The sequence below is a fragment of the Enoplosus armatus genome, chromosome 16, assembly GCF_043641665.1.
Source record: "Enoplosus armatus isolate fEnoArm2 chromosome 16, fEnoArm2.hap1, whole genome shotgun sequence".
NCBI lineage: Eukaryota > Metazoa > Chordata > Actinopteri > Centrarchiformes > Enoplosidae > Enoplosus > Enoplosus armatus.
The window spans coordinates 18,895,898-18,920,065 of NC_092195.1; the positions used below are offsets into that span (position 1 = coordinate 18,895,898).

A 24,168-nucleotide genomic window follows, 5' to 3' on the forward strand; every position below is an offset into this window, starting at 1 on the left:
AGTTTAGTGGCCCTCGCTTCAGCGGCACCCATCAGGAAACCAGGTGGTGTCACAGGGTGGGCCCGGGAACCCAGAGTCACTGTTAGCCCCCCAAAAAAAAGTTGTCGCTGGGATGAACAAAAACTCCGTCATCGTTGCCAGGACGACGTGTTAGGCGAGTTTTAAAACATTTCCGGTGAAGTCTCAGGCATGTCAGGAGAGCCGGCGTCTGCAGCAACATCCACAGAAGCCTTTTATGTCGAGTTCAATGCGTTAATGGAAGTTTTTCTCTTTTTTCTTTTGAAACAGGAAGGCGATTTTTTGAATGGTGTTGATTTTGGAATAGTGGTTATGGAGCTCCCAGCTTTGCAGATTATGTTTTCCGGTAAGGTATAAAATACAAACAATGTAGTCACTCAACACAATCACATACTTGCAAAGCTGAAGAAACAAGAACGTAGCAATAAGCAGCGTCGCGTCAGAGTTGCCGTGGTTTTTGTTTGCTTTATGCAGTATTTTTCCGCTGACACTGAATGAAATCTGTCTCCATAATACAGTTAAACACAGTCACATATTCAGCCACAGTGCACTACTGCCATCGCGTTCTCCTTCATCAGCTTCACAACAACTTCACTTTCTGTTTCCTTTTTATTATTTTTCTTTGAATCCTCTTTTATAAAATTATCCAGTCGGCGTCGAGCAGAGAGGATACAATTGATGGCATCTCTTTAATAAGGTTGAATGTCAAGCAGGTAGGTGTTCAGCTGATGGAAGCAATGTTGATTTATTTGGTGGCGAAGGGGGCTGGCTTGAACTCCCCTCTTCCTCCACCACATCTCCTTCAGCTATTTTCAGCCCTCACCTTTCCTCTCCGCCGTCCTCAGACGTAAATGGCAGTCCGGGAAATGACAGAGCCGTCTCTCTGAGACTCCATGTCGTCGTCGAGGTACACGTCCATTTCTTCTTCACCACCATGGCCTCTGCGGACGTGAAAGGCTTGGGGTAGCATGTTCCCGCCTCCCCCGACGCCTCCAAACCTATCGTATCGCTCCTCTTCTTCCTCCATGCTGTCATCCAGGTCGAACTTCCTCCTGTCAGTTTCGTCTATCTCGCCACTAAGGAGGATGTCGTGGGCGGAGGGGGGGTTGCCGATTGAGACATGGTGGAGGTGATGATGGTGGTAGTCATTGGCCTTTTCTGTTAGAGCCCCCGTGGCGTCGCAGCCCTCGCGATACGTGTAAATGGGCCCGTTGTTGTTCGCGCCGGTCCCGTTCTTACTGCTGTTGTTGCCAGTCCCGCTGAAGAGCAGGCGGGCTTTGTTGCCATAGTCTCCATTGCTGCCGCCGCTGCCGGTTGCTATGGAGTCCCCGCTGCTGGGGTAGCCACGTCTCTGCTGCCGGCGACTTCGGGTCAGGAGAACGGCAATGAGCGCGACAACCAATAGTAGGGCCAGAAGGGAGCCGATCACGGCGCCCGCCACAACGCCGGCACTGGACGGATCCTCCAAGGCTTCTGCAGAGGGGATGAAGGGGTTGGAAGGAGGGATGGAAAAATGGGTGGAGGAAAAGAAAAAAAGGGCAGCAATTGATGGCTGTTTTTAAGGAAGCCTTGCTCACTTTTGGAGGAGGTATTCACAGTTCTTCTTGTATTGTAAATGTGCTGTTGTGATAGTAGTGTCTTCTTCTACGTGTGTTACAATCCTCTTACAAGTGTGTAGTAATGTTCTTCTCAGTGTAATCCCTTGGTAAGGGTGCAGTCAGTCATTGCTGGGATCAGGCTGAATGGGACTCATTCACTCTCTCCCAGCGGCTCGTTGCGCTGCATTTTGCAGACATTTTGCTCTATACACATGTCTGTCCAGCTGCTGGCACTTCAGTTTTTGTCGCCCCGCCCCCCTTTGCCAGCTGGGGTAAAGGCTTTACTACTGTAACGGTCCTCTGTTCTATACTTCATGTTGGTGTGAGCCAAGTTTGCCTCTCCACTCTTGTTTCAGTCGAAGATAAACAAACAAAAGATGAGAGATGGGTTTGCAGCATCAGCAAAAAGCAGTTTGTTTTGTGCCTCGTGCTGTCTTTGCCATGGGTTAGAGGTATCGGCCCAGCAGAGCCACACAGACAGAGACGGAGACAGACACACAGGACAGACGGGCAGAGGGGTTATTTAAAGAGGTTCAGTGAAAACGAGCACACAGTCGTGCCTGGAAAGTGCAACAATCTTCGACATCCCTCGAGCCCTCCCATTTTTACCCGGCGTTTCTTTCCCAGCCTCCTAATTATACCCACTCCTCATCCCCTTTCCTCCTTCTCGTCCTCCCATCCTCTGCTTCCACTTCTCCCTCCCTATGCCTCTCTTATCGGCCAGCTAGTCAAACCACAAGACAGAGTGATCGCCTGCTGTCAACCCAGGACCAGTCCAGATCTCACTGATCAGCAGCGCACAAAGGTAAAAGGTTCACACTGCGGAGCAAGACTCATGCCAGGACATTTTTAAGAGGATGCTCTGCAGGAATATGAGAGAGAAAAGAGGTCTGGCTCAGATAGTGTAGGATTTGTACAAGTGGAGTCACGCTGGGCTAAAAAGAGGAGAAAAGAAAGTGTCAAACCAGGCAAGGAGAAACGTTGAGCCTATAGTGCAGAACTGCACTAGGCCAGCTAATGTTTTTTTTGTGGATTGCATGCTGATTTTTCTTTGGGGTGCAGCAAGGGCAGCAGAACGCAGAACAGCAGGGAAATTTGAACCCCTTCCTGTTTTATGCAAATAACAGCGAGGCTCTGCCAGCACTCCTGGCAAACACAGCAGTGAATGCCAATCAAACAATCTGAGCTTGGCTGAAATGAGCGGGTGTGGGGTTATGTGCCAGGGCAGCACCAGTGAGGGAATGACATTTTTTTTTTTTTCTTTCAATGAAATCACGTTGGACATCAAATAATGATCTGCAGGGTGCTGGCAAGTATGAGTTATGCTAACAAAACCAGTGGGGGGATGTCACTATAAGTGAGTCTGGATTGAGAGCCTGTGATACATACAAATTGTTCATTCTGAGGGTGCAGGAGAAAAAACAGAGAGGAAATGAAAGAGGAGAGGAGGGAAAACTAAGAAGAGGTTTTTGGTGGGGAGGGGAGAACAGACGAGAGGAGAGGAGAGTTAAGAGGAAAGGTCCTAGTTTGATTTCAAACACTCTCTTGCTCTGGTCTCACATGGGGATGCAGGAGGGTGATGCCAGGGTGAGACAGACGGGTTGGGCGGATGAGGCGGGGCTCTTGGGACAGGATATGATGTCTAAATTAGGGGACAGTGTCTGGTGATATCCAATTGAAGTGACAGAAGGCATTAAGGATGATGAATCCAACTTTGCCTGTCCTAGTTTTCTCTCTCTGCAAACTTACAGACTGGCATGGAAACACAAGGTGTGGGCCAAAATGTTATTTATATTTATTGTGCCATTTATATTTTAAGCATTAGTGGCATTTATCAAGTGCCTGAGTGAGAGACAGCTTAATAATGCCCTTTTGTCGAAGGTCTTTGGTGGCTGTCGCTTTTCTGTTAATCAAGTGCTTAAAAATCTATTATCCTGTATAGGCTATAAAGACCAAGGCTCCTACAAAGGCCCATTAAAGCTGGCATGTTCATTTTTCAATAAATCTCGGGTCACATGACGAGCAGCATGTCCAAAGCAGAGGGATGATAAGTGATATTTAAAACAGAAACGATCTCGCGTGAGGGACCTTTGTTGATTCTGTGATGACTGGAATGCAGCTGCCTCCTCTGTGTTTGTTAGTGAATAAGATCAACGCGATGAATAACGCTAAAATTGGCTGCTGTCAATAAAATGTAAACAATGGGTGTCCTGGCAACTCATCAGGCAATTGTTTGGGAAATGTTATGAAAGCATTTGTCCCGACATCACCACTTCCTACAACTCCAAAGTAAACTCTCAAATGTAGGCAGAAATAAAAATATTTAAGACATAATAATCTGGCCTAGTTAGCTGCTGCCTGTCCAACGATAGTGGCTAATAACACTATTACTACTATTTTAGATTCAGAATTCAGAAAAACATTTCTGTCCATCACATAGCAACACAGACTGTGTCTTCCATGCATCCTTCACCAAGAAGCGCAGAGTAACAAGGTTTGTGATTGGTTGAGTGAAAAGTGGGATGGACCTATAGTGCTTGAAGCCATTGATTGGCCTTCAGGCAAAACTCAAGGGTCAGAAGGCCGTGTTGAGATATTGTGTTTGAGTTTCCACTAACCAGAGAGAAGAGATATTGCTTTAAAGGCAACACTAGAAAAAGAAGTGGCTGGTACGACATGTTGTCCATCACTTTGGAAATCACTTTGTTGGAGCGAAAAGCTGGCCGGCCGTCAAAGAGGGAGGAGGCGTGATATTGTTTAAATATAGGGATAACACATTTTCAGTCAGTCTCTCTTGGAAGGCATTCATAGTGTTGACCTCACTTGAAAAGTGACAGAAATAGTTGTGTCAAGAATAAAAAAAAAGAGAGCTAGAGAGAGAACCTCAAACCTGTGGCTCCTTTCTCACCTCCACACAGCTGACTGGTCACTGTGTGGAGGTGGGTCTGAATGTCAGTTTTGTTAGTTACAGAAATGGTCGGACATAATCCCGAAGCCATTCACCAGCTAGACGAGCTGTTCTGACCGAGTGTACTGGTCCCTTAATTGGTTTGCATTTATAGAGGGTCTTAAACAGTTTGACATTTTAGGATATGTGCTCATTTGCTTTCTTTCCAAAAGTTAGATGAGCAGAAAATAAATGGTTACAGTTAACTACCTGTAAAACTTATTTGTGTACAGATTAAACAAATAAGATTTGAAATGTCAATCAGTGAGCTTTGAAAGGTGCTGGAAGGTGTATCTTTGAATTTTGGACAGTCAGACTAGCTGTTTCCTCGTGCTTCGGGTCTTTTAGCTAAACTAAGCTAATCTCCTCCAGACTCCAGCTCCATACAGACATGAAATTGATATTGATCTCCTCAATTTAATCCCTCCTTCTCTTGCCAATAAGTGTATTTTCCAAAAAGTCTGAATGTTCCTTTGAGATACGACTATTTCTGGGTATTTCTGGGTTCATTGGGTAGAGCGTGGTAAAAGGTCCCCGTGTAGATCAATGGGATCACGTGACAGCCCATGAGTTCATCATGACACCATATGATGTTTAAGGCCTTTTGAAAAAGCTAAAAATACATGTACAGTAGAGAAACATCTTTTTTATCAGATACAAGGTTTCTGCAAGTTCTCCGACTTCACTTACTACAATCTAAAACACTAATGGATCCTGGATTAGCTCTGACAAAAATGTACCAGATGCATGATCAACGTCAGTGTCAAATCCTTGTCAACCGCCCAATGAGACGCTTTAGTAAACACTGTTCTGTGAACATATCTTCCAAAAAAAGTGAAAAACAAAAAAAAAAAAAGCAGAGAGACTATCGTTAGCAAGAAAATAGGCCATGCTTGTCATCCTTATTTCTCATCATCAGCGGCAGCCTGCCTGCATTAAGAAGCATGGTGATAAATGTCATAGAGGGAGGCAGGGGAGCTTATATCAGTCTCTGTATTAGTGTCATGTACATGGAGAAGATTAGGGGAGAGAGTGAGGGAGAGAGAAGCCCATGAAAACTATCCATTTCTGCTCAGTTACATTCACTGTGGTAGGGATAATCTAAATGAGAAGATTTGGGATGTGAGGAGGCAAGGTGAAAAGAGTTAGAAGGGTGGAGTGAGGTAGACAGAAAGAGAGAGAGAGAGGAGGGGAGTAGAAAATAGTCTAAGGTGTATGAAAATAGTAAAATCTTTTGTTGATCTCCTTCACCACCTCTCTCCTTCCTCTCTGCGTGCATCGTTCTCAGAACTGAAATCAGGCCTGAAAACAAAGAGCGCCGCTTCAACAGTCAGATAATAAGCCAGCGGCAGTGACTGTAAAAGCTCCACAGTGGGAATTCTCATTAAAAGCATCTTTTGGTCAAGGACAAGACAAAAAAAAATGTAATGACAGAAGAGGCGACTTTCTGTATTAAATGAAATATGCCTCCAGTCTTTTATTGTACTGGATTCCACTTAGACCAGCACCTGAGACAGATGCATATTTTTTTATGTGTTACTGAACAGCAATTACACTCTAAATAATTCAGCTATTTCTATGATTTGCACAAAAAATGATGATTTCAGTTGCTTATTGTAGAGCAGTGTGCTTCTAGGAAATTCAAGCAACTCGTCCCGCACAAAGTTGAGCAGGTTTGAGCAGTAATTAGAATGCTAAGCTAAAGGTCAGCAGGACTATCAGCTGGAGCGTCTTCTAGAAGAATGCGTGCATGTTCAGTACAGATAATGCGCATGCAGTAAAGAGGTGCCTCCTGCATAAGTAGCACAACCTTCAACCTGAAATGTTGGCTATAGCAACCTTTTTCAAAGCAAACCTGCTCCTGAGACACAAAAAAATGCAAATGGTTGAGCTCAACAACATTAAGAAGAGCCAAAAGAAGTACAGTTACCAGTTTTACTTTGTGAAGTTACACAGAAGCCTAGTAAAATATATACTGCTATGGATACGGTGCCACTGCTAACTGAAAAGGAAATCAAACAATATTGTAGGTCATTACTTCAGCTTGCTACCCGAGTTGGTTATCTTAGTTTCAAGGTTTTAACTAGCCATTCAACTCATCAGCTATTCAGGTAATAAGAAGCTATATTTAGCTAGCCTGCTGGCCCTCTAGGATTATGAATGCTGTGATCATGGAGAGTGAAGAACATGAAAATAGCATGCACTCAGAATCTCATAGTAAATACTTTTTTCCATCTGGCAAAAAAGTTGCAGAAGTGCTCCATCACCATTACAGCACCTTCTCTGTTTTTGAGTGCAGGCTTCTTTATACTTAAAGCAGTCTCTAAAGTTTTGCCGTCTCTCCGTCTTTCCACATTGAAACCAATACCACAGGCACAGATGGAGAATCTCCTCAGTTCTTTGATTTGATTTGATTAAGCAAATGAATGAAACATGGCTGCCACTCGGTGTGAGTTTGCTGCTTATCTGCGCTTTAAACACCTTTGACCTTTGGTTTATTCTTGCCTCCAGATCAACTCCTGCATCCCTGACTTCACAGTCTGTGAATACTAACTAAAAGCTCTATTCTGCTTCTTGTGTAGAAATAACCTACATGAGCTTCAAACTGTGTTTGTGTTTTGTAATATACAGCCATAAACAAACTACTGTGAAAAGAATGCAGTCGTGATTTACCCTCTCCATGTTTCAGCCGCGTGTCTGGGAGGCTCTGTAAGCAGAGGTGGGGGAGGTGAGGCTGAGGCTAAACGTTATCACGGTGGGTTAATGGGACCCGGAGGCAACTCAGACTGGAAATCACAGCTGTACAGTAGGAAGAGGATTTGAGGGTAACCTCTTCACTGACACAGCAAGCTGAAGCTCAATATTTTACTGCTGACTTCCACAAGTCGCATTTTTTAAGGATTGTATCTTAGATTTGATTTCAAGAAATAAACTCCGGTGCAAACAAGGCACACAAGGTCCAACTGAAGGACAACTGGGCATTTTTCCAGTTGATGATAATGCACAGGAAAGGTACTTGTGTAGCATCTAGCACAGGGAACTACTTATGCAGCATCCGACGGAACTTGATCAGCATTTATTCATGAATGACAGAGCACGCTGGCTGTGCCATTTTCCAGGAACATGGAGTGTTCTTCTTCTAAATCAGACTATGGCAAAGTACATCTGGACCATTTAAGCATTTATGTACCATAAATGGGAACGTGACTCAGTAGGTACACTCTGAATAAAAGCACTTTAGGTAGAAGGAGCAATTTATAGGCATGTAGCGGTCGGTAAACAGGGCTACATGTACGGTTTCATAATTGCATAATACCGAGACTGTACAGAACTGTACGGGTACAGGTTTGGTAATACTAAAAATGGTACCTGGTACACACTTTTTTTCACTCCTCCCATTGACCTACACATTTTTCGGGACACGCCTATTATATATATTCATGTACATACTTGCACACAACATAAACATCTGGATGGTCTTTTTAAAATATTATTTCAGACCTCATGAAATGAACAATGGAAAACTTTTACCTTCTATGAGAACTGAATATTTAATCGTGACCTTAACCTGCTGCTCTTCTATCAACGTTCCTCTCCTTAAACAGTAATAATAATAATAATAATAATAATAATAATACCAGGCTGAAAAGCAGTGTTTCACTGCCGTCTCTGGCTGGAAGTTTAATGTCAGTTTCCCGTCTGACCACACCCAGCAAAGCTACTGTAGCTTACTAGTTGTGTTGCACTGATCCACAAAAGAAGAATGTTTTGTATGAAACAGTAGTCAGAGGTGCAAATATGTCTTTTGAATAAACTGTGTGAACTTATCGTCCTGTTAGCGACCAAGCTAAGAAGCTTGCTAAAGCTTTTTTTTCCTTCTTCAATCAAATGTTGAACAATCCAGTAAAAACTTATGATATGTTATGTTAACTTAGGGATGTTAAAGCTAACGCAACATTGATTACAACACAGACATGAGATGTACAGTGTAGCACTACAACTCTGGGTGTTTCTTCCCAACACACAGAGTAGCAACAACAACTTTCATTTATAGTTTTACAGTGACTTCACATTCATTTGACAGCATAACTTATTTTTGCAAACATACACAAAATGTACCAACACCTCCGGGTCTCTGAATATTGATTTACAGTTTAGAATGATCCTTTATTGTTTAAATGGAAAATATATCACATTAAGGAAGCCCCGATGCCTCATTTAATGGGGCATTAAGTTTTTATGTCATCGTTTGTGCCGAAATTGTTTCACTTTAATGAAAAACATTCAGTATGCAGGTTCTCTATATATCTCCTTTATATACCAACACCCACAGAAACCTCTGCAGACACGCACACCCATGCATCATCAGTCACACTCGCATTTCATACAGACACTGAAGCAAACACACACAGCTACACATCCTCACACATATACTGTATGAATGATTAATGCTCTTAATTTCTCTCCATTCACTCACACACACACACACAAACACACAAACACACAAACATGCGTGCGCACACACACACACACACACACAAACAAACAAACATGCGTGCGCACACACACACACACACAAACACACACAAACCTCAAAAAAATCTATTAGCCACTAGACACTAAAAGCCTTCAGTGTGTATCTGTGTCACATCTCTAACCCAGCCACAGCAGTTGTACATCACACACACACACACACACACACACACACACACACACACACACACACACACACACACACAGCTTAATTACCCTTGATGACACAGACAAACTTGCACACATGCAGACACACACAGCAAGAGCCACACTGTCTATTCAATTAGCCCTGATTATCCCTGATCTTCACACACACTTTACTTGCCGCACAACCAAAATCTTACACAGCCCCCCTTCCTGCATCCAACCACCGGTGTTTCCATGACGATCTCAATCATTTCCTCATGCAACCCCTCGATGCCGCAGTGAGGGAGGAAATTTCCTGCCTAAATCATCTTCAATTCTGTCTCTTCATCACAGATTCTAGCCGGTGCTTTTCATCTCCGGCTCTCTCCCCTCGCTTTTCATCAGCGAGGAAATAATCAGAGAGTGGTAGAAAAGAAAGAAAGAAAAAAAAAACTAAACTGTAAACCACACAAAAAGTGACAGAGGGGGGGGGGGGGGGGGGCAAGAGAGTGAGAGAGAGAGAGAGCGAGAGGAAAAAGGCAGAATGACTTTTTAAAGCATCTTGTTTTTGGTCTTTTTCTTGGCCCATTGAGCCTCGCTGTGCTCTCTCCTCTGAGACTCAGGGTTTTAAATGGATGCTTTCTGACACAGAGCAGGCAGATGGGATGAAAAGTCAGACGGGAAGGAGACAGACAGAGAGAGACAGAGAGAGAGAGAGAGAGAGAGCGGGGGCGGGAAAAAGGGTGGATGCAGTGGGTGTGGATAAAGCAATGGATGGATGAATGATGGATAGATGGATGGATGGAAATGGAGATAAATGGGTGGATTCATCTTTTCCAAGCTCATTACCCCATTTCACCTTGAAAGCTCATCTGTGTTGCTTTTTTTCCTGCGGAAAACACACATTCAAACTTACAAAAGGCACACGTGTGAGTTGCACCTACATGCATGAGCACACACACACACACACACATTAACTCAATCCACACATGCACACACACACTCTCACACAGTCTAATTAAGTTTTTTTCCCCCATTCTGTGCCCCCCTGCAGGGGTTATGAACTTCAGGAGGTTTCCAAAGTGCCCCCCCACCTTCCTCTTCGAGCTCTACACTCATTTAGCATCCAGCTGCTGCGCACACAGATCATACAAACACTCAATAAACGACTCACACACACACACCACAAACGATTTCCCTCACTTCTGGCTCCTTTCACCTTAACAACCACCTTCAGCATAAAGAGTAAATGCATAAAAATGACAGCCTGCACACACACACACACACACACACATTTGTGCAAGCCTGCGCTCATGTACGCACAGAAAGCACACAAGAGAGCATGAACATACAAAAGCACCACTGCGTATGTGTGTATGAGCACACAACCAGAGTTTTGGCAGCCATCTCTCTTTCTTACAAACACACACACACACAGAAGTGTACAAATCCCACTCTGACACAACACCACAGGAATAGTCTTCGGAGGGAATAAACTCCAGCAAGGAGTTTTACTGAGTGCAGATTAACTGTACAGTTGTAAAATGCAGCCATAAAAACACACTGCAAGGCAACAAAATGGAAGCAACAGGACTGGATATTGATTTTGAGAACATGTACATCCACTAACAGCAGCCAGATGAGTTGAGAGTCCAATATTAACCGCCTGTGGTGTGCATTACTGCGTGCAAACTGAGGCCATTAACAGTTTTAGCTTTAGCTGTACAGCGATGGTTTGGAAAAAGACTCTAACCTGTTATTTTACAATGACTGAGCAGAGTCAACGTGCTGCAAAGTATATTTTAAGAATTTGTTAAATCTCAGAGGTAATCATGGTCAATTCAAGCTTTTCAGTGGGTTCAATTCACATTTAAACAACCAAGGAGTTGCATTTACTTTAAGGTATTTGCTCCTTTACCACCAGCGTCGCTGTATTTTTCTACTGTCCTTTTATGACCATACAAGGTCACACTTTCATGTAAAATGTTTTCAGTTTCTTACCTGAATTGAAACTCTGTGTAGTTGTTGTTTTTATTGTCAATCAAAAGACTTGAAAAGCGCCAATATGCAGTTTTCATCCGACACACACACACACATATTACTGTGTGATGGAAATGTCCTCTAAGCCAGCAGATTTTTCTTCCGTCTCCTGCATGATTGTACAGGACTGACTGTGTGACATCCTCAAGCAGTGGATAATTAGGTACGCCTTGCAAATGTGCGTCTTGTGTAAGATGAGTGCTTTGACCTTAAGAGGGTCGAGAGCCTCCGGATCACAGGATGTCTTGTAACGCTGTCATACTGGCCGCAACTGTCTGCGAGGCACAGTTCTACAATTAGCCTTTAAATCTTATTACAGGTAGAAGACAGCAGTCCAGCCGTGCATGCCTTTTGTCAGTCTGGTGTAATCAGACCCAGATTGCTGCTTGCAAAATGAGCACTTACTACCCACCGGGCCAGCAGGGTGGCCTGTGATTACAGAGACAAACCCGTAGTGTAAAGATAAGAGGTTTCCAGATCTCTGCCTAAAGAAGTGATCACACCTCCGTCTTTTTCTTTTTTCTTTTTTTTTTTTTTGGTGTACAAGCCAAGTTTACTTTCTTAGAGTTTTTTTATAAGGTTCATTTATTTTCTCACTGCCTGATTACAAGAGAACCACAGCTTGTAAACATAAAGTTACACGACTCTCAACTAGCTTTTTTTTTTTTTACTGGACAGTTTTGGGAGCCTGAAATGCTGCCAGGTTCGAGAATTACGGGAAAAGAAGTGATTTCAGTTCCTGTAACATTTGGGTTCCTTGCCATCATTTCCCCTCCCTCTGAGGACACATGACGAAACAGCTGAGTATCGGTCCAGGCTGCAGCTTCCCATGGGTTCAATTTGTTAATGCTCAGCCTTCCAGAGATGAGAAACAGCTTGGTCTCAGGTATCAACATCAGTATATAAATACACTACTACCTTGAAGGTTTGGGTGAAATCCTGCAGTTGGAACCCACGATGTTCTCTTAACAAGCTGCACCACATGGCTCTTGGACCGAGACTCTTACATACAGGGGTTTTGGTGGCCTGGACTAAAAGTGTCAAAAACCCTTTTTTCTATCATCTCAGACTGATTTGGAAATAATAAAATTACGCCGTTGACTAAAACACATTTGTGCTGTAAATTATTTGAATGATGCCAAGTTGTGACTGAGGGGATGTTTTGTATTTTTTATCCTCAGTGCTCGTTTGAAACTTTGAACCAGCAGAGATGATAAAAAATAGCCTTCGTCAGCCAGCCGTGTCCACATGAAGAAGCATTTAATGCAAATCTGCGGCGATCCATCATCCAACTGTGGTGCTTACTCACGGCTTGTGTGAACAAGTCGCTTTCACACACACACACACACACACACACACACACACACACACACACACACACACACACACACACACACACACACACACACACACACACACACACACACACACACACACACACACACACACACACACACACCACTTGTACGCAGAGCCGTCAACTTGAGAGGGTTCAGTAGTTTAATGAACATTATTGATGGCGAGGCTACAGCACTGCTGGAGTAATTAGTGTGATGTCTCACACCTACATGTCTGTGGCTTCATTAATTCAGTACAGATTCTAGCTAATATGCATGGAAACGTGCACACACACACACACACACACACACACACACACACACACACACACACACATGCACATGTATGAGCACAGACATACGTGTCATAATCCAAAACCCTGGTAAGTGCTCTTGCCTTCATCCTGTCTGCACTGCATTATGCACTGAATTTGCATTGCTGCTGCTGTTTGTGTGTGTGTGTGTGTGTGTGTGTGTGTGTGTGTGTATGACTGAGTGAGTACTGTTTGGATACTGTATATGTGTGTGTGTGTGTGTGTGCATGCCAGTGTTGTGCACTGTCAAATATATTTTTAGTCTTATTCTGCTTGGCTGAATGCAGGGAGCTGATTGGATCCAGACCTTGGCTGTTGATACTGATCAACAAAACCAGCTGAGTGAAAAACAGCCATCAGCCTCCCTCTCTCTCTCTCTCCATCCCTCTCGCCCACTCTCACTCAATCCATCTCCCTCTCCAAGTCACCCTCGACTCCTCCATCTCCCCCACTCTTCTCCGCAGCTCCCCCCATCTACCTCCCACCCTCTTAAATGGGGCGGTTTGTGGTCGGATGACTCATTTCTAAGCAAATCTGGACCATGGAAGAGAGGAGAGCGAAAGACAAGGGGGGGGAGAGAGGAGGGGGGTTGGGGGCTAAAGGGGCCCAAGAGAGTAGAAAGAAAAGAGAAAGAGAGAGACAGAAATGAATATGTGCTTGCGTGCCTTTGCTCATTTCAGATGGATCACTTCCATCCTTTCAAAACTGCAAAAAAAGAGAGGGGGAGAGGGAGAAGAAGAGGGAGGACGGGGGAGCCAGTGAGGGAGGAAAACAGCAAACCCAGTGTGGACGGGATTAAGGGCGCTCGCTAAAGCCACTGCTCTTTTTGCTCCTTTATCCACCTCTCCCTCTCCCTGTTCATTAGGAGCACAAAAATGAAAAGCAAACATCAAGACAGCGACATATAAGATTTATGTGTTGTTATGGGAGTTGTCGATGTTTCTGCACAATCACACCCAGACAAACTCTTGCATGTTCAATACTTTGGAAACGCCATCATTAAAATGTCTGTCGCATGTGCAGCATTCAGTCTTGGTGCTCATGCATTGCTGTGTGAAGGCTTATAGTAGTATATATATATATATATATATATATATATATATATCTCCAGTGGTCTTTGCTGGCACAGAATATTGACTAAAAGTAAAAGTAAAAGAGTAAAATACACAACAGTTAGCCCAGCAGTAGGCTACCTACTTGGTTAGATGTAAAGTGATCGCAATCAACAATCACAAAACAGCTGTAATCAAAAGTACCAACAAAAAGGAAGAAGATAAAAGAGTTATCAATATGTGTTTGGTCACAGATCTGACGAGGACATTGTCAGTTAAACTGTAACTGCTATGGACATGGAGGAGTGACAGTCCTGCCAGTCTCTCTCTCTAGCCTACACATTGTGTGATACAGCGGATGTTAATTTTCTTGATAATGCTTCTTCCGATTTATCCCGATAATCAGACTGAATTACTATTTCAGCAAGTGACATATCCTCCCTTCTGCTGCTCGGAGCGGTTAACATTTATCAGACATTTAGAGAGAGCTAAAATTGGTATACAGGAAGATAAAGCTGACATTCTTATTCCCCCTTACTGACTTCTGATTGGACACCAGTCTCTGATTGGACACCAGTCTCTGATTGGACACCGGACCTATTGCAAATAAATCAGAGAGCAAACTGGAGATGTGTCTGGAAGCAGGAGATTCTTTCCTGCTCTCTTTCCTCTCTCCCGTCGATCTTGCCTCCTTCTCTTATCTGCCTAAAGGTCTTTATGCATCTAACCTTTCCTCTCTGTCTCCCTCAAACATGTAACCTTACATCCCTCCCACCCCTCTCCCCCTCTCTGCATTGATCAGTCCGTAGTGGATTAGCTGCAGATTGTGATAGCAGTCTGACCCCGGCAGGCCTCGAACAAGCCCTGCTGGCTAATTGAAAGACAGCGCGCTGGTCTGCAGGATTAGAAACTGCTCTGTCTGGCCCATTACTACGCACATCCACACACACAAATAAACACGCCGACACACAAACATAGAGCAAGATGGGCGGTTTATTGAGGTTTTTGGATGTGTCAGGCCAGAAGGGAATAGCTCGCAGTTGCAACACGGAGAGAAATGAGAAATGTGACTAAGCCCTCGACACAAATCGGATGTTTTGTGTGTGTTTGTGTGTGTGCACACGTATGCGTTTGTCTCTATAGAGTTCAAGACTGTTTGTGTCTGCGTGCGTGCACTGCATCTGCTTATGTAAGTACTTGTGTATTTGTGTGACTGTGTATCTGTACATGTGTGTGTGTGTGTGTGTGTGTGTGTGTGTGTGTGGGAATGAACTGCATTAAAAAAAGGAGAAAAAAGCTCCTGAGCAGCAGCAGAAGCACAGAGGTAATCATGGACCGCTCCCTCGCCGAGCTTCAGCTGCAGGTAACACAACTAACATCTGACCCTGTGAGTCCGGTGAAGAATGAGCCTGTGCACAGGTCCAATGCCGAATGTGCATATAACGAATAAATCTGTGCGCAAAAGCGAATATGAGACCTAAGCGCAGTGTGCGTTTGTGCATGTAAAATGCAGGATGGCGATTTGTGCATTCGTACCACATAATAAAACCACAGATGTATAAAGTGCACAGACTATATTTGATGTATGTACTGTGTACACTCTTTCTGCATGCGTGTAGTGAACTATTACATGTAATTCTGCCTGGAGCCAGACAGCTGAAGGAGTTAGGACTTGGATGGTGGATTCAGAAAAACCACAACTCCTGAAAAGAGAGAAACGAAGAACTGGAAAGAAGCCCAGAGGAGGTGGACTCAGTGAATGATGAGTCTATGCGTAAGCGCGTGCGCGTTTGTGCATTCATGGGTCACCCACACGCTGCCTCTCCCTGATTGAAACCAGCAGTGTCTCGGCTCAGCTCAGCTCTATCAATGAGCTCACCCCTCTTTTCTGACTGCAGCAGCAAAAGGGAAAGTCTTGAAATCTTGACTGCATCAACCCGCACGGGCCCCAAACGTGAAATATTTAGGCAAGGAACGCAGAGAAACAAGTACCTCTCTTTAAAATATTTAGACTATATACCATGCAACACTCAGCCCCCTCAACCCTCCGGCTCCCATTCCAACTCTTCTGGCTGCGTATCAATAATGCATCCTGTTTCGACAAGATGGATAAATTTCAAAAGGTAAAAGTCGAGGCCCGGGTTTGGTTGATGGGAAGTCGAATGTGCTACAGACCAGTTTGGTAAGTTTTTGAACTGGAATTCAGAGTGGGTGAAGTGTCAGTGGGTCCTTTAATGACATCACTGTGGTAAAACAAGGGACATTTTAAAGCTCATTTCCAGACCATTCTACAGCGGCAAAGGCCTCCCATTGGTCAATTCAGTGCTCGTATTGAAATACTGTAACGCTTATCAATATTTCACTCCGAGCTTCAAAACGGGTCATTAACCACCAGCAGCGTCCAACAATATCAATTTAATTTAATTCTCTCAGTTTTTCCTCCATCCGCCTCCTCTGAAATGTAAATGTAAAAACACCACCCGTAAACTCTTCAGGAGAAGAGGTGTTGTTCCTGCGTCTGTCCTTGAGGTCTCGTTACATTTCAGTTTAATCCTTTGTCTCTGGTACTGCGACTGTCATGAAGGACAAAAAAGGGACAGCTGCCGGCTGAGAATGCAACACCAACTTTTGGCTCGCTTCCCGGAAAATAATCTAGCAATGAGACTTGGTAGAAATAACCAGACTTTATTCTGCGGAGCCAGCCCCCTCCCTATTCCTCTGCTTTCACCTCTTGAACCCTATTTTTGTTCATTTTCAGTTAATCAAAGACCTAATCCCCTCTGTTAATTCTGCTAATTTGTTCCTGTACCACAGAGCCACTTTTCCAAATTTACAGCTATTATGCTTTATGGAAGTATTTTGTGTTTTAAAGTTAATTAAAAGCCTAATCCTAATTATGTATGTCATGTGTGTACACACAACGGGACATTTCCTCAAATGTGCTACATCAATTTGCTTTCTGTTAATCATAGATTGACTCAAATGACGAAAACCTTTGGAACAGACCTTTAAATTCTTTCCCTGGAATATATTCTTGTATATCTGCATGCATCTGTAACAAGTTTTGCTGCATAACTACAAAACTGGTGTTGACACTGTATCTGGTGCGCACTGGATATTCTTTGCTGAACACAGTGTTGCACAACTTGTACCAAACTGTACATTCTCTTAAAGAGCCTGACATGCAAAGTCAGCAGTGAATCTATGAGACTGAGGTTCACATTTGACATTTTAGTCCTTCAGCACTGACTTTAGAAACTAGACAGTGACGGCTGACGTTGAGACTGAACTGTTGACCTTTCAATAATGAGACCTTCTCTCTCCCACCAGGCCACGCTGCTGCCCCAGACACACATCTACTATTCTACCCCTGCCGCGGTCTTGCAGTAAATATTGAAGGACATGGCACTTGAACAATGTACTGTAGATCATGTAATGTTATAGACTGTGGTCTGCACTGATACAGTTACACTTCCAAATATATCATCATCAGTAGTGTTTATTCTCCTTTTGATTCAATATACAAAAGGTTTGTATTTAAAGAGCATACTACCCCATAATAAGAATAAACATCACTTACATTTTAATTGCTAGCATGTGGAATAGTCCGCTCCCACCCATTCGTAAAAAAAAAACACTCTGACCCCACACTCTGCTGAGCCAGAGCAGTCTCTGCTTTGCATCGGGGGGTAATTAGTCTGTGTTACATGCTACGTTTCAGTCTACTGTACGGGCAAGAAAAGATATTTGCTCACTGAAGTGTTTTAATTTACTAGTTCTCTCATAACCCTCTCTCTTGTCTCTTCCTGTTTCAGTTTCCTGCATTTCCCAGAGTGCTTTTCAACAACCCACAGATGCAGAGACCCAAGTCTACACCTAAGTCAAAGAGTGAACGACAACGCAATAATAAGAGCAAGCCAACATGTCCTGAGGTTACGCTGCACTAACGTCTGTTTAGGCTTGTGTTACCTGGGCCTCCTCAGCTATTATTAGCACGATTATTAAATGTTCAAAACTGAAAGAAGACGGAAGCACTGGGTGTTTCATTCTGAGGAATTCTGTTCGCACTGTTATCCACAAACAAACTGAAAATAGTCAAGGCATTACTTGATGCTGCAAGTGCAACGCGCTGACGAGCTGCCTCAAATGGTGACTGACACGACAAAATTCACCTGATATTTTTTACCCATAATGCAACTAGAGTACCAGCCTGTGGGTCATCCACCACCAAAAATGACACCACTGAAGATGAGATGATTATTTTCCACCGTAGCTCGATTAATAGAAACACCAGAGCCGTCGGCCTCTTCCTGGGACACCGAACGAGCTCGAATGATGAACCACAAATACGCGGCAGTGGAAATGTTACATGCAGGAGAGATTTCTTTTCTGTCTTTCTGAGCGCCGCACCGGTGGCGGTAATCTGTTGACTGGACGTTCATCCTGCTGTGAGACAGATAGAGAAATAGACTGAAGTTACCGCTGCCGGGCACCCAGCGATACCGAGGTGAGATATAAACATCCCCCACCTCAAATCTCTCTACGTGGAAGGCTTCACACACCCCCTCACCCCGTACGTGTTTGTGTGTATGTGTGTGTTTGTGTATTCCCTCCAGGTCTGTGTGTGTTCTAAGCCGTAGCCTGGAGGCTCTCCCTCTGACTCTTATCTCTCTGACAGACGTTACCCCTGCGTGGCCGCAGCCCCAGCAGTCACACAGAGGGGGCAACAACACAGCTTTTTCTGTGATTTCTGGAAGTTTTTTTTTATTTTTTTATCAGATTTCCTCAGCTTTGTTTCTTATTGTTGGAGAATTCTTTTTTTAATACACAGATAGAGCCCCCGCCGACTCTCTTGGTTCTCACTTTAGGGGGAGAAACTTAATTGGGAAATCACTTTGCTGTGGAAATGAAACTCATCTGGATGGATCATTCCCACTGTTTCTGCCAAGATTTGGATTCACTCCAGTTGTCAGTACAACACAACTGATAGGAGATCAGTAATTATGTAGACTGAAAGTTACAATACAATTAAAAAAGGATTTTCACACCATGGAAATGATATTTGTTATTATTAATATTTAACATTCAGCACCTCAACTCAATCAGCGGTTTCCAGTCTGAAGTGGCAGCATGTACCACCACCTTCTGTGTCCTATTACGGCCCCCCGTATCCAGTCTGTAACTCTGTCGTCTATGCAATAGGATTTTAATTTTGATAATATTTCTTATTTATAAGGAGCTGTATCAAAAAGCTTTTTGGAAAGTTAATATGCAATCGACTGACTGTCCTTAATCCAAAGCTGCTGACCACTTAACAAGAAGAAGAGAGGCTGAAGTCTAGTCGATCTTCCAGATATAAATCCATACTGCTTATTGCTAAAAAGTCTCGGGCTGTATGCTGGTGGATGCACTTTCAGGCACATCTTATATGGAACAACACATCTCTTAATAACCACACAGAGACACAGAACGCTGTGTTGTAGCTCTGACAACAACTGTTTGTTTTAGCAGCTTCGCAGGAACCGGCCTCCACTGAAAACCAAACAGCTTGGATAAACAAGCACTACAAACTACTACAAACACAGGTAGTAAAATAAATAATAAGGTAACCACAAAGAAACAGCAAGGCTTCCATATTTTGCCAAAATTATTTGAATAAACAAATATTACACCACTAATTGATCCTGTGAGGAAATCCCTCTCCAGACAAAAGAAAGCAAACAGCATTTTCTTACCAAAATATTTGTTATTATTCAATTATGGAATACCTCCACAGTTTATCATCTCAGTGATGGATTTAACATTTTTTGGTATCTTTTATTTATTATTTTGGTTGGACATCTGCTGTGTGCATTTTTGGCAGCATGAAGGCATTAATCCAAATAAGAGCAATAACCCCATCAAACTGAGCCAAGAATAAAGGAGAACCAAAGTGATCGTCCACACCTCCCACATCTACGAGACGCTCAGCAGGTTGGCATGTTGCTCTTTTATTCCTGCATTTCACTCAATCAGATGCTACAGTTTTGTGGCCTGGGGCCCAAACTAAAAGGAAGCTAAATCAGCTCCATCATGACGTGAAGATTAGATGGGATCTGACTGGTAGTCTAAACAGGCGGCCATTTCCTGTCTGTTACTGTAGCAACACGTCAGACAGTATATACAGGAAGCCTCGAAGGGCTGCAGAGACATGCTAGTTAGCGACGGGTTAATATCTGTACTTAATGCGTGCGTGAGAAAGAATTTTATATACGTGACAAGAGGGAGCTGAAGAGGAAACGCCACAACTTTGCTTCGAGGCGTTTTTCGGCACTACGTCAACTATTACTTTAGTACAACAGGACACCTCAGAGGGCATTATCGTGGTTGTGCCACGACCTAAAGGAAAACAAGGATGTATCAACATGTTCGGGAGTTATATTCAAATTTATTTTACTTTTACAACTATTCCACTATCAGTAAAGCTGGTCTGTGTGTATCTGCATACTGTATGTGTGTTTCATTAAGCCTATACAGAGGTTAGCCCGGGGATTATGGCCGAGAGAGTCAGTGCCAGCGTTTCCCCCCGTGGCTAGATCATCTGATTATTTTATGCACAGAGCTGCATGGTCCAATTTGTCCGTGTGTGCATGTGTGAAACACTGTGTGTATATGTATATGTGTGTGTGTGTGTGTGTGCCTGCAAAGTGAGTATGCGTCTTTCCAGTGGACAGCTATCTCACTCGCCGCAGGCAATCCAGGAAATGCTTCTCCACTGGTCCCCTCAGATGTGACTGTGTGTGTGAGTGTGTGTGTGTGTGTGTGTGTGTGTGTGTGTGTGTGTTCGAACAGCAACAACAGCCCCCAGCCCAGTGCCAGCTGGACTCCCCATGAAAGGACTGGATGTATGGGCGGAAGGATGGAGTGATGGGCGGAGGGGTAGAGGACAGAGGGGGTCACAGCCTCCTGCCAGTTCGCCTCTTTCAAACAGGACGATAAGTCATGGGAGTTTTTAGAGGACTTTCCTGCCACTCTCCTCCTGCTGTCGCCTCTGTTTGTGCCTCTCCATCGCTTTCTGCTTTTTTTTTTACCCCTCTCGCCACCTCCAACACTCGCCTTTATCTCGGTTTTCAGCCCCTCTGCAATCACTCTCTTTTTTTCTGCTGCCCACCCCACCTCACATCCCCTCACATCCCCTCCCATCCTCCACTCCAATCGTTTTTTTTCTGCCAGCATCCTCTCCCTCTCTCTCTGTGCACGGTGCGCTGGGCAGATCCAGCTGGCACAGCGGCAACTAAGCAAGCCATGCATAGCTGGCATCATGTGCATGTGAACGGATAGGAGTTCAGGGTGGGGTTGTGGGTTGTGTGTGTGTGTGTGTGTGTGTGTGTGTGTGTGTGTACGTGTAGTGGTTAAGGGGGTGCTGTACACATTTCACTCTCGTCAGCAAAACACTTAAATCTCTTGCTGTCTTACAGTAGCGTTCACTCCTAAGAGCTCAGGATACATGAGAGAGAAAAGGACTGTGTGTGTGTTTATTAGGTTTTCCAACATGCCTCTTAGTGCCATCCAAGCCTTTCCTTCAACTCCTCTTCATCCCTTCAGCCTCTTCTTCGTCCTGCCTCACCTCTCTTTCCCTATTTCTTTTTTTTTTTTTTCCCCCCTCATGCAACTCTCCCTCCTCTAAGTAGCGGCCCCGTGGAGGCTGAGGGGGAAATCGCAACACGTGACGGCAGCTTGACGGCAGCAGAAAAGCCAGACAGCACGGTGCTTTCATCTACCATTTAACAGAACAGAGAGGAGCCGTTAACAGTTCTCAGCAGGGATATTAACGGGATGTGCTGGGCCTGTGTACACAAAGTGCGGGGTTATTAACTGTTACATTATTGAGAGCCGGGGCCTTCTGCGCCTGACAGTTTAGATCTCACGCTGGGAGTCTGGAACTGGCTTCTATCACTACAGCTAGTGGCACGCAGTTTACTCTTAATGGTTTTCCTTCAGGAAACGGAGATGTACTGAACAAAAGCAGGTTCACTGTGATCCAAACAAAATAAAAAAGCTGTAAGCAACTACAGTCACAAGAAACGAATCCCAAATTGTCAGAATAGCACTGTTTAGCTGCACTATGGTGCACCGTGACATGATTATATACATTTTGACTGCACACTGACCTTTGATATCGTCAACCGGCTTGGTAGAAGGGCCAACCTGTAATGGGCTCCCTCCTCAACCAAAGCTGTGTCTTGTGCTGAACTAATTGGCTCACTACATGCACGGTACTGTAGGTGACTACAGAGAAGGCACCATTTTAAAATGTCTTGCTGTGTTCAGCTTTAAGTGCGGTCTCAGTACAAGGAGTTTTCCCATTGTTGAACAACTGGAGGCTTTCGAAGCAGCTATAGGAGGAGGTCAGCTAAGGTCAGAGAGAGATCTACATGACATGGTACGACATTTTCAGCGCTATTTTGTCAGCGGATGATGAATAAAATGCCACGAGTGACAAAAAAAACAATTCCATGCCATAAGCACAAGCACAAAATGTGTTGTTTAGTTTAGTTTGGTAGTTTGGTAATTATAAAAACATACATTTTCTGGAACAATCTTCTTTAGACGGGCAGCATCATGTCCTGGTCGGAGGGAATATGATTAATTTGTTCAGTGGGTTCAGTGTGTGCTTTGATTAGAAACTCACATGTTGCTGAACGAGTCGTTTGGCCGTGTATATGTATATGTATGTGATCATTTTTAGAAAGGTGGGTGATGATTCACTTATGATTCAGTGGCAGACTGGCCATCTGGACTGTTGGTGTTTTCCTGGTAGGCTGCCTCCAGATTTGGGCCACTTCAAAAGAAAAAGACCCCCGTCTATGTGGTTGTGGTTCGGATGACCGGCCCGGGGAGCGAGCTGGTGGCCCAGTTCATTTTGAGGGAGGATCTCGTTATAGGTCATGATTGAGTTTATTTAATGCTTGTTTGTGACGCCTGTAGGCATTAACATGGTCTTGACAGGACTAGTTTGTCATTTAATACTTTATATGTGAAGTGGTTAAGACTTTTTATAAAAAGGTTTATGTTTATTTTTACAGGGACAAACACGCAGGCATGTATGCAGAATTCCTCCTAGCATGTAGTATTCATAGTCGAAGGTTATTTGTAGCATTTGTCCCTAGAAGTAGTGATTAAGGCTTCTGACTGTTGAGGTTCAAGGCTCACACTTTATGTGGAGATGATATTGGCTTCATTTGACTCTGTTGCTATTGTTACATAAAATAACTATTTAAATATTCCTAAAGTTAAATGATGATAGATTTCTCCCCACCTTGACGCCGACTTGAATTAAGACATGCACATTTTACAATGCAGTATCTGCTCAGGAAAAGCTGGGATTTGTCATGCTGATATTTTGTAGAATCATATTAATGCTGAAATAATACTATTTGCATTTAAAGCGCAGAGCACAAAGTGAGGATTTCTACAGTGACGAGCGTGGAAGGGTGGTTGAAGAGACACATGCAGGTCACAGCTTTGATTCCCACAATAATCACTCTATCAGTCAAGTTGTGTCAAAGTGTCCTTGAGCGACGCACCAATTCCCTCTGTACACATGGGGAGTCACTTTGGATGAGTGTGTCGGCTAAAAACGCTGAACAAAACATGCCGCCATCTCTGTTTGTTCATTCCCCAAAGCGCTCCGTCAGCCCACACCTCGCCAGCTTCAGTCCAACTCCTGGCGCTCACCTTCTACAAGTAAACGTGTTAAACTGACAGATTAAGTCACTACGTTACTTTATGCCCATCTAGTTATGTTACTGTGGTGGAACACAAGCAAACCGTGAGACACCAAGGACACATTCAACACAGAGGAGGATGAATCACACAAAGTCTGGCCTCAATCGCAGGTACTCGCATGAAAGACAAAACATTTGTTTGTGCGGGAGAGTCCTCAAAGTGCTCAAAGTATGTGTGTGTACTTTGTGAGTAATGTGTGGACAGAGAGATTTTACATGTGTCTGTAAAGGATTTTCAGTGTGTTAAGCTTATTGTGTGTGTGTGTGTGTGTGTGTGTGTGTGCTAGAAGGGGAAAGAGTACCCTCCCTGATACTTTGAGTCAGTCACAATGCAACGCTTCCAGCAAGAACAGTAGCAGATTAGCCACTTCTGAACCACCCACACATCCCTCCAAACACACCGCCTGGCTGCAAAGCATTTGTTCTCAGAGGAGAC

General features: G+C 43.9%; 1 protein-coding gene across 1 annotated transcript in view; it reads right to left on the reverse strand.

The window, feature by feature from the left end:
- Positions 1-859: 859 nt before the first annotated feature.
- Positions 860-24,168, reverse strand: part of pvrl2l (PVR cell adhesion molecule related 2 like) — a 138,980-nt gene continuing 115,671 nt past the window's right edge. Inside the window, exon 7 of the mRNA XM_070922198.1 lies at positions 860-1,491. Within this exon, the coding sequence (XP_070778299.1) occupies positions 860-1,491 (632 nt within the window). The remainder of the gene's footprint in view (positions 1,492-24,168) is intronic.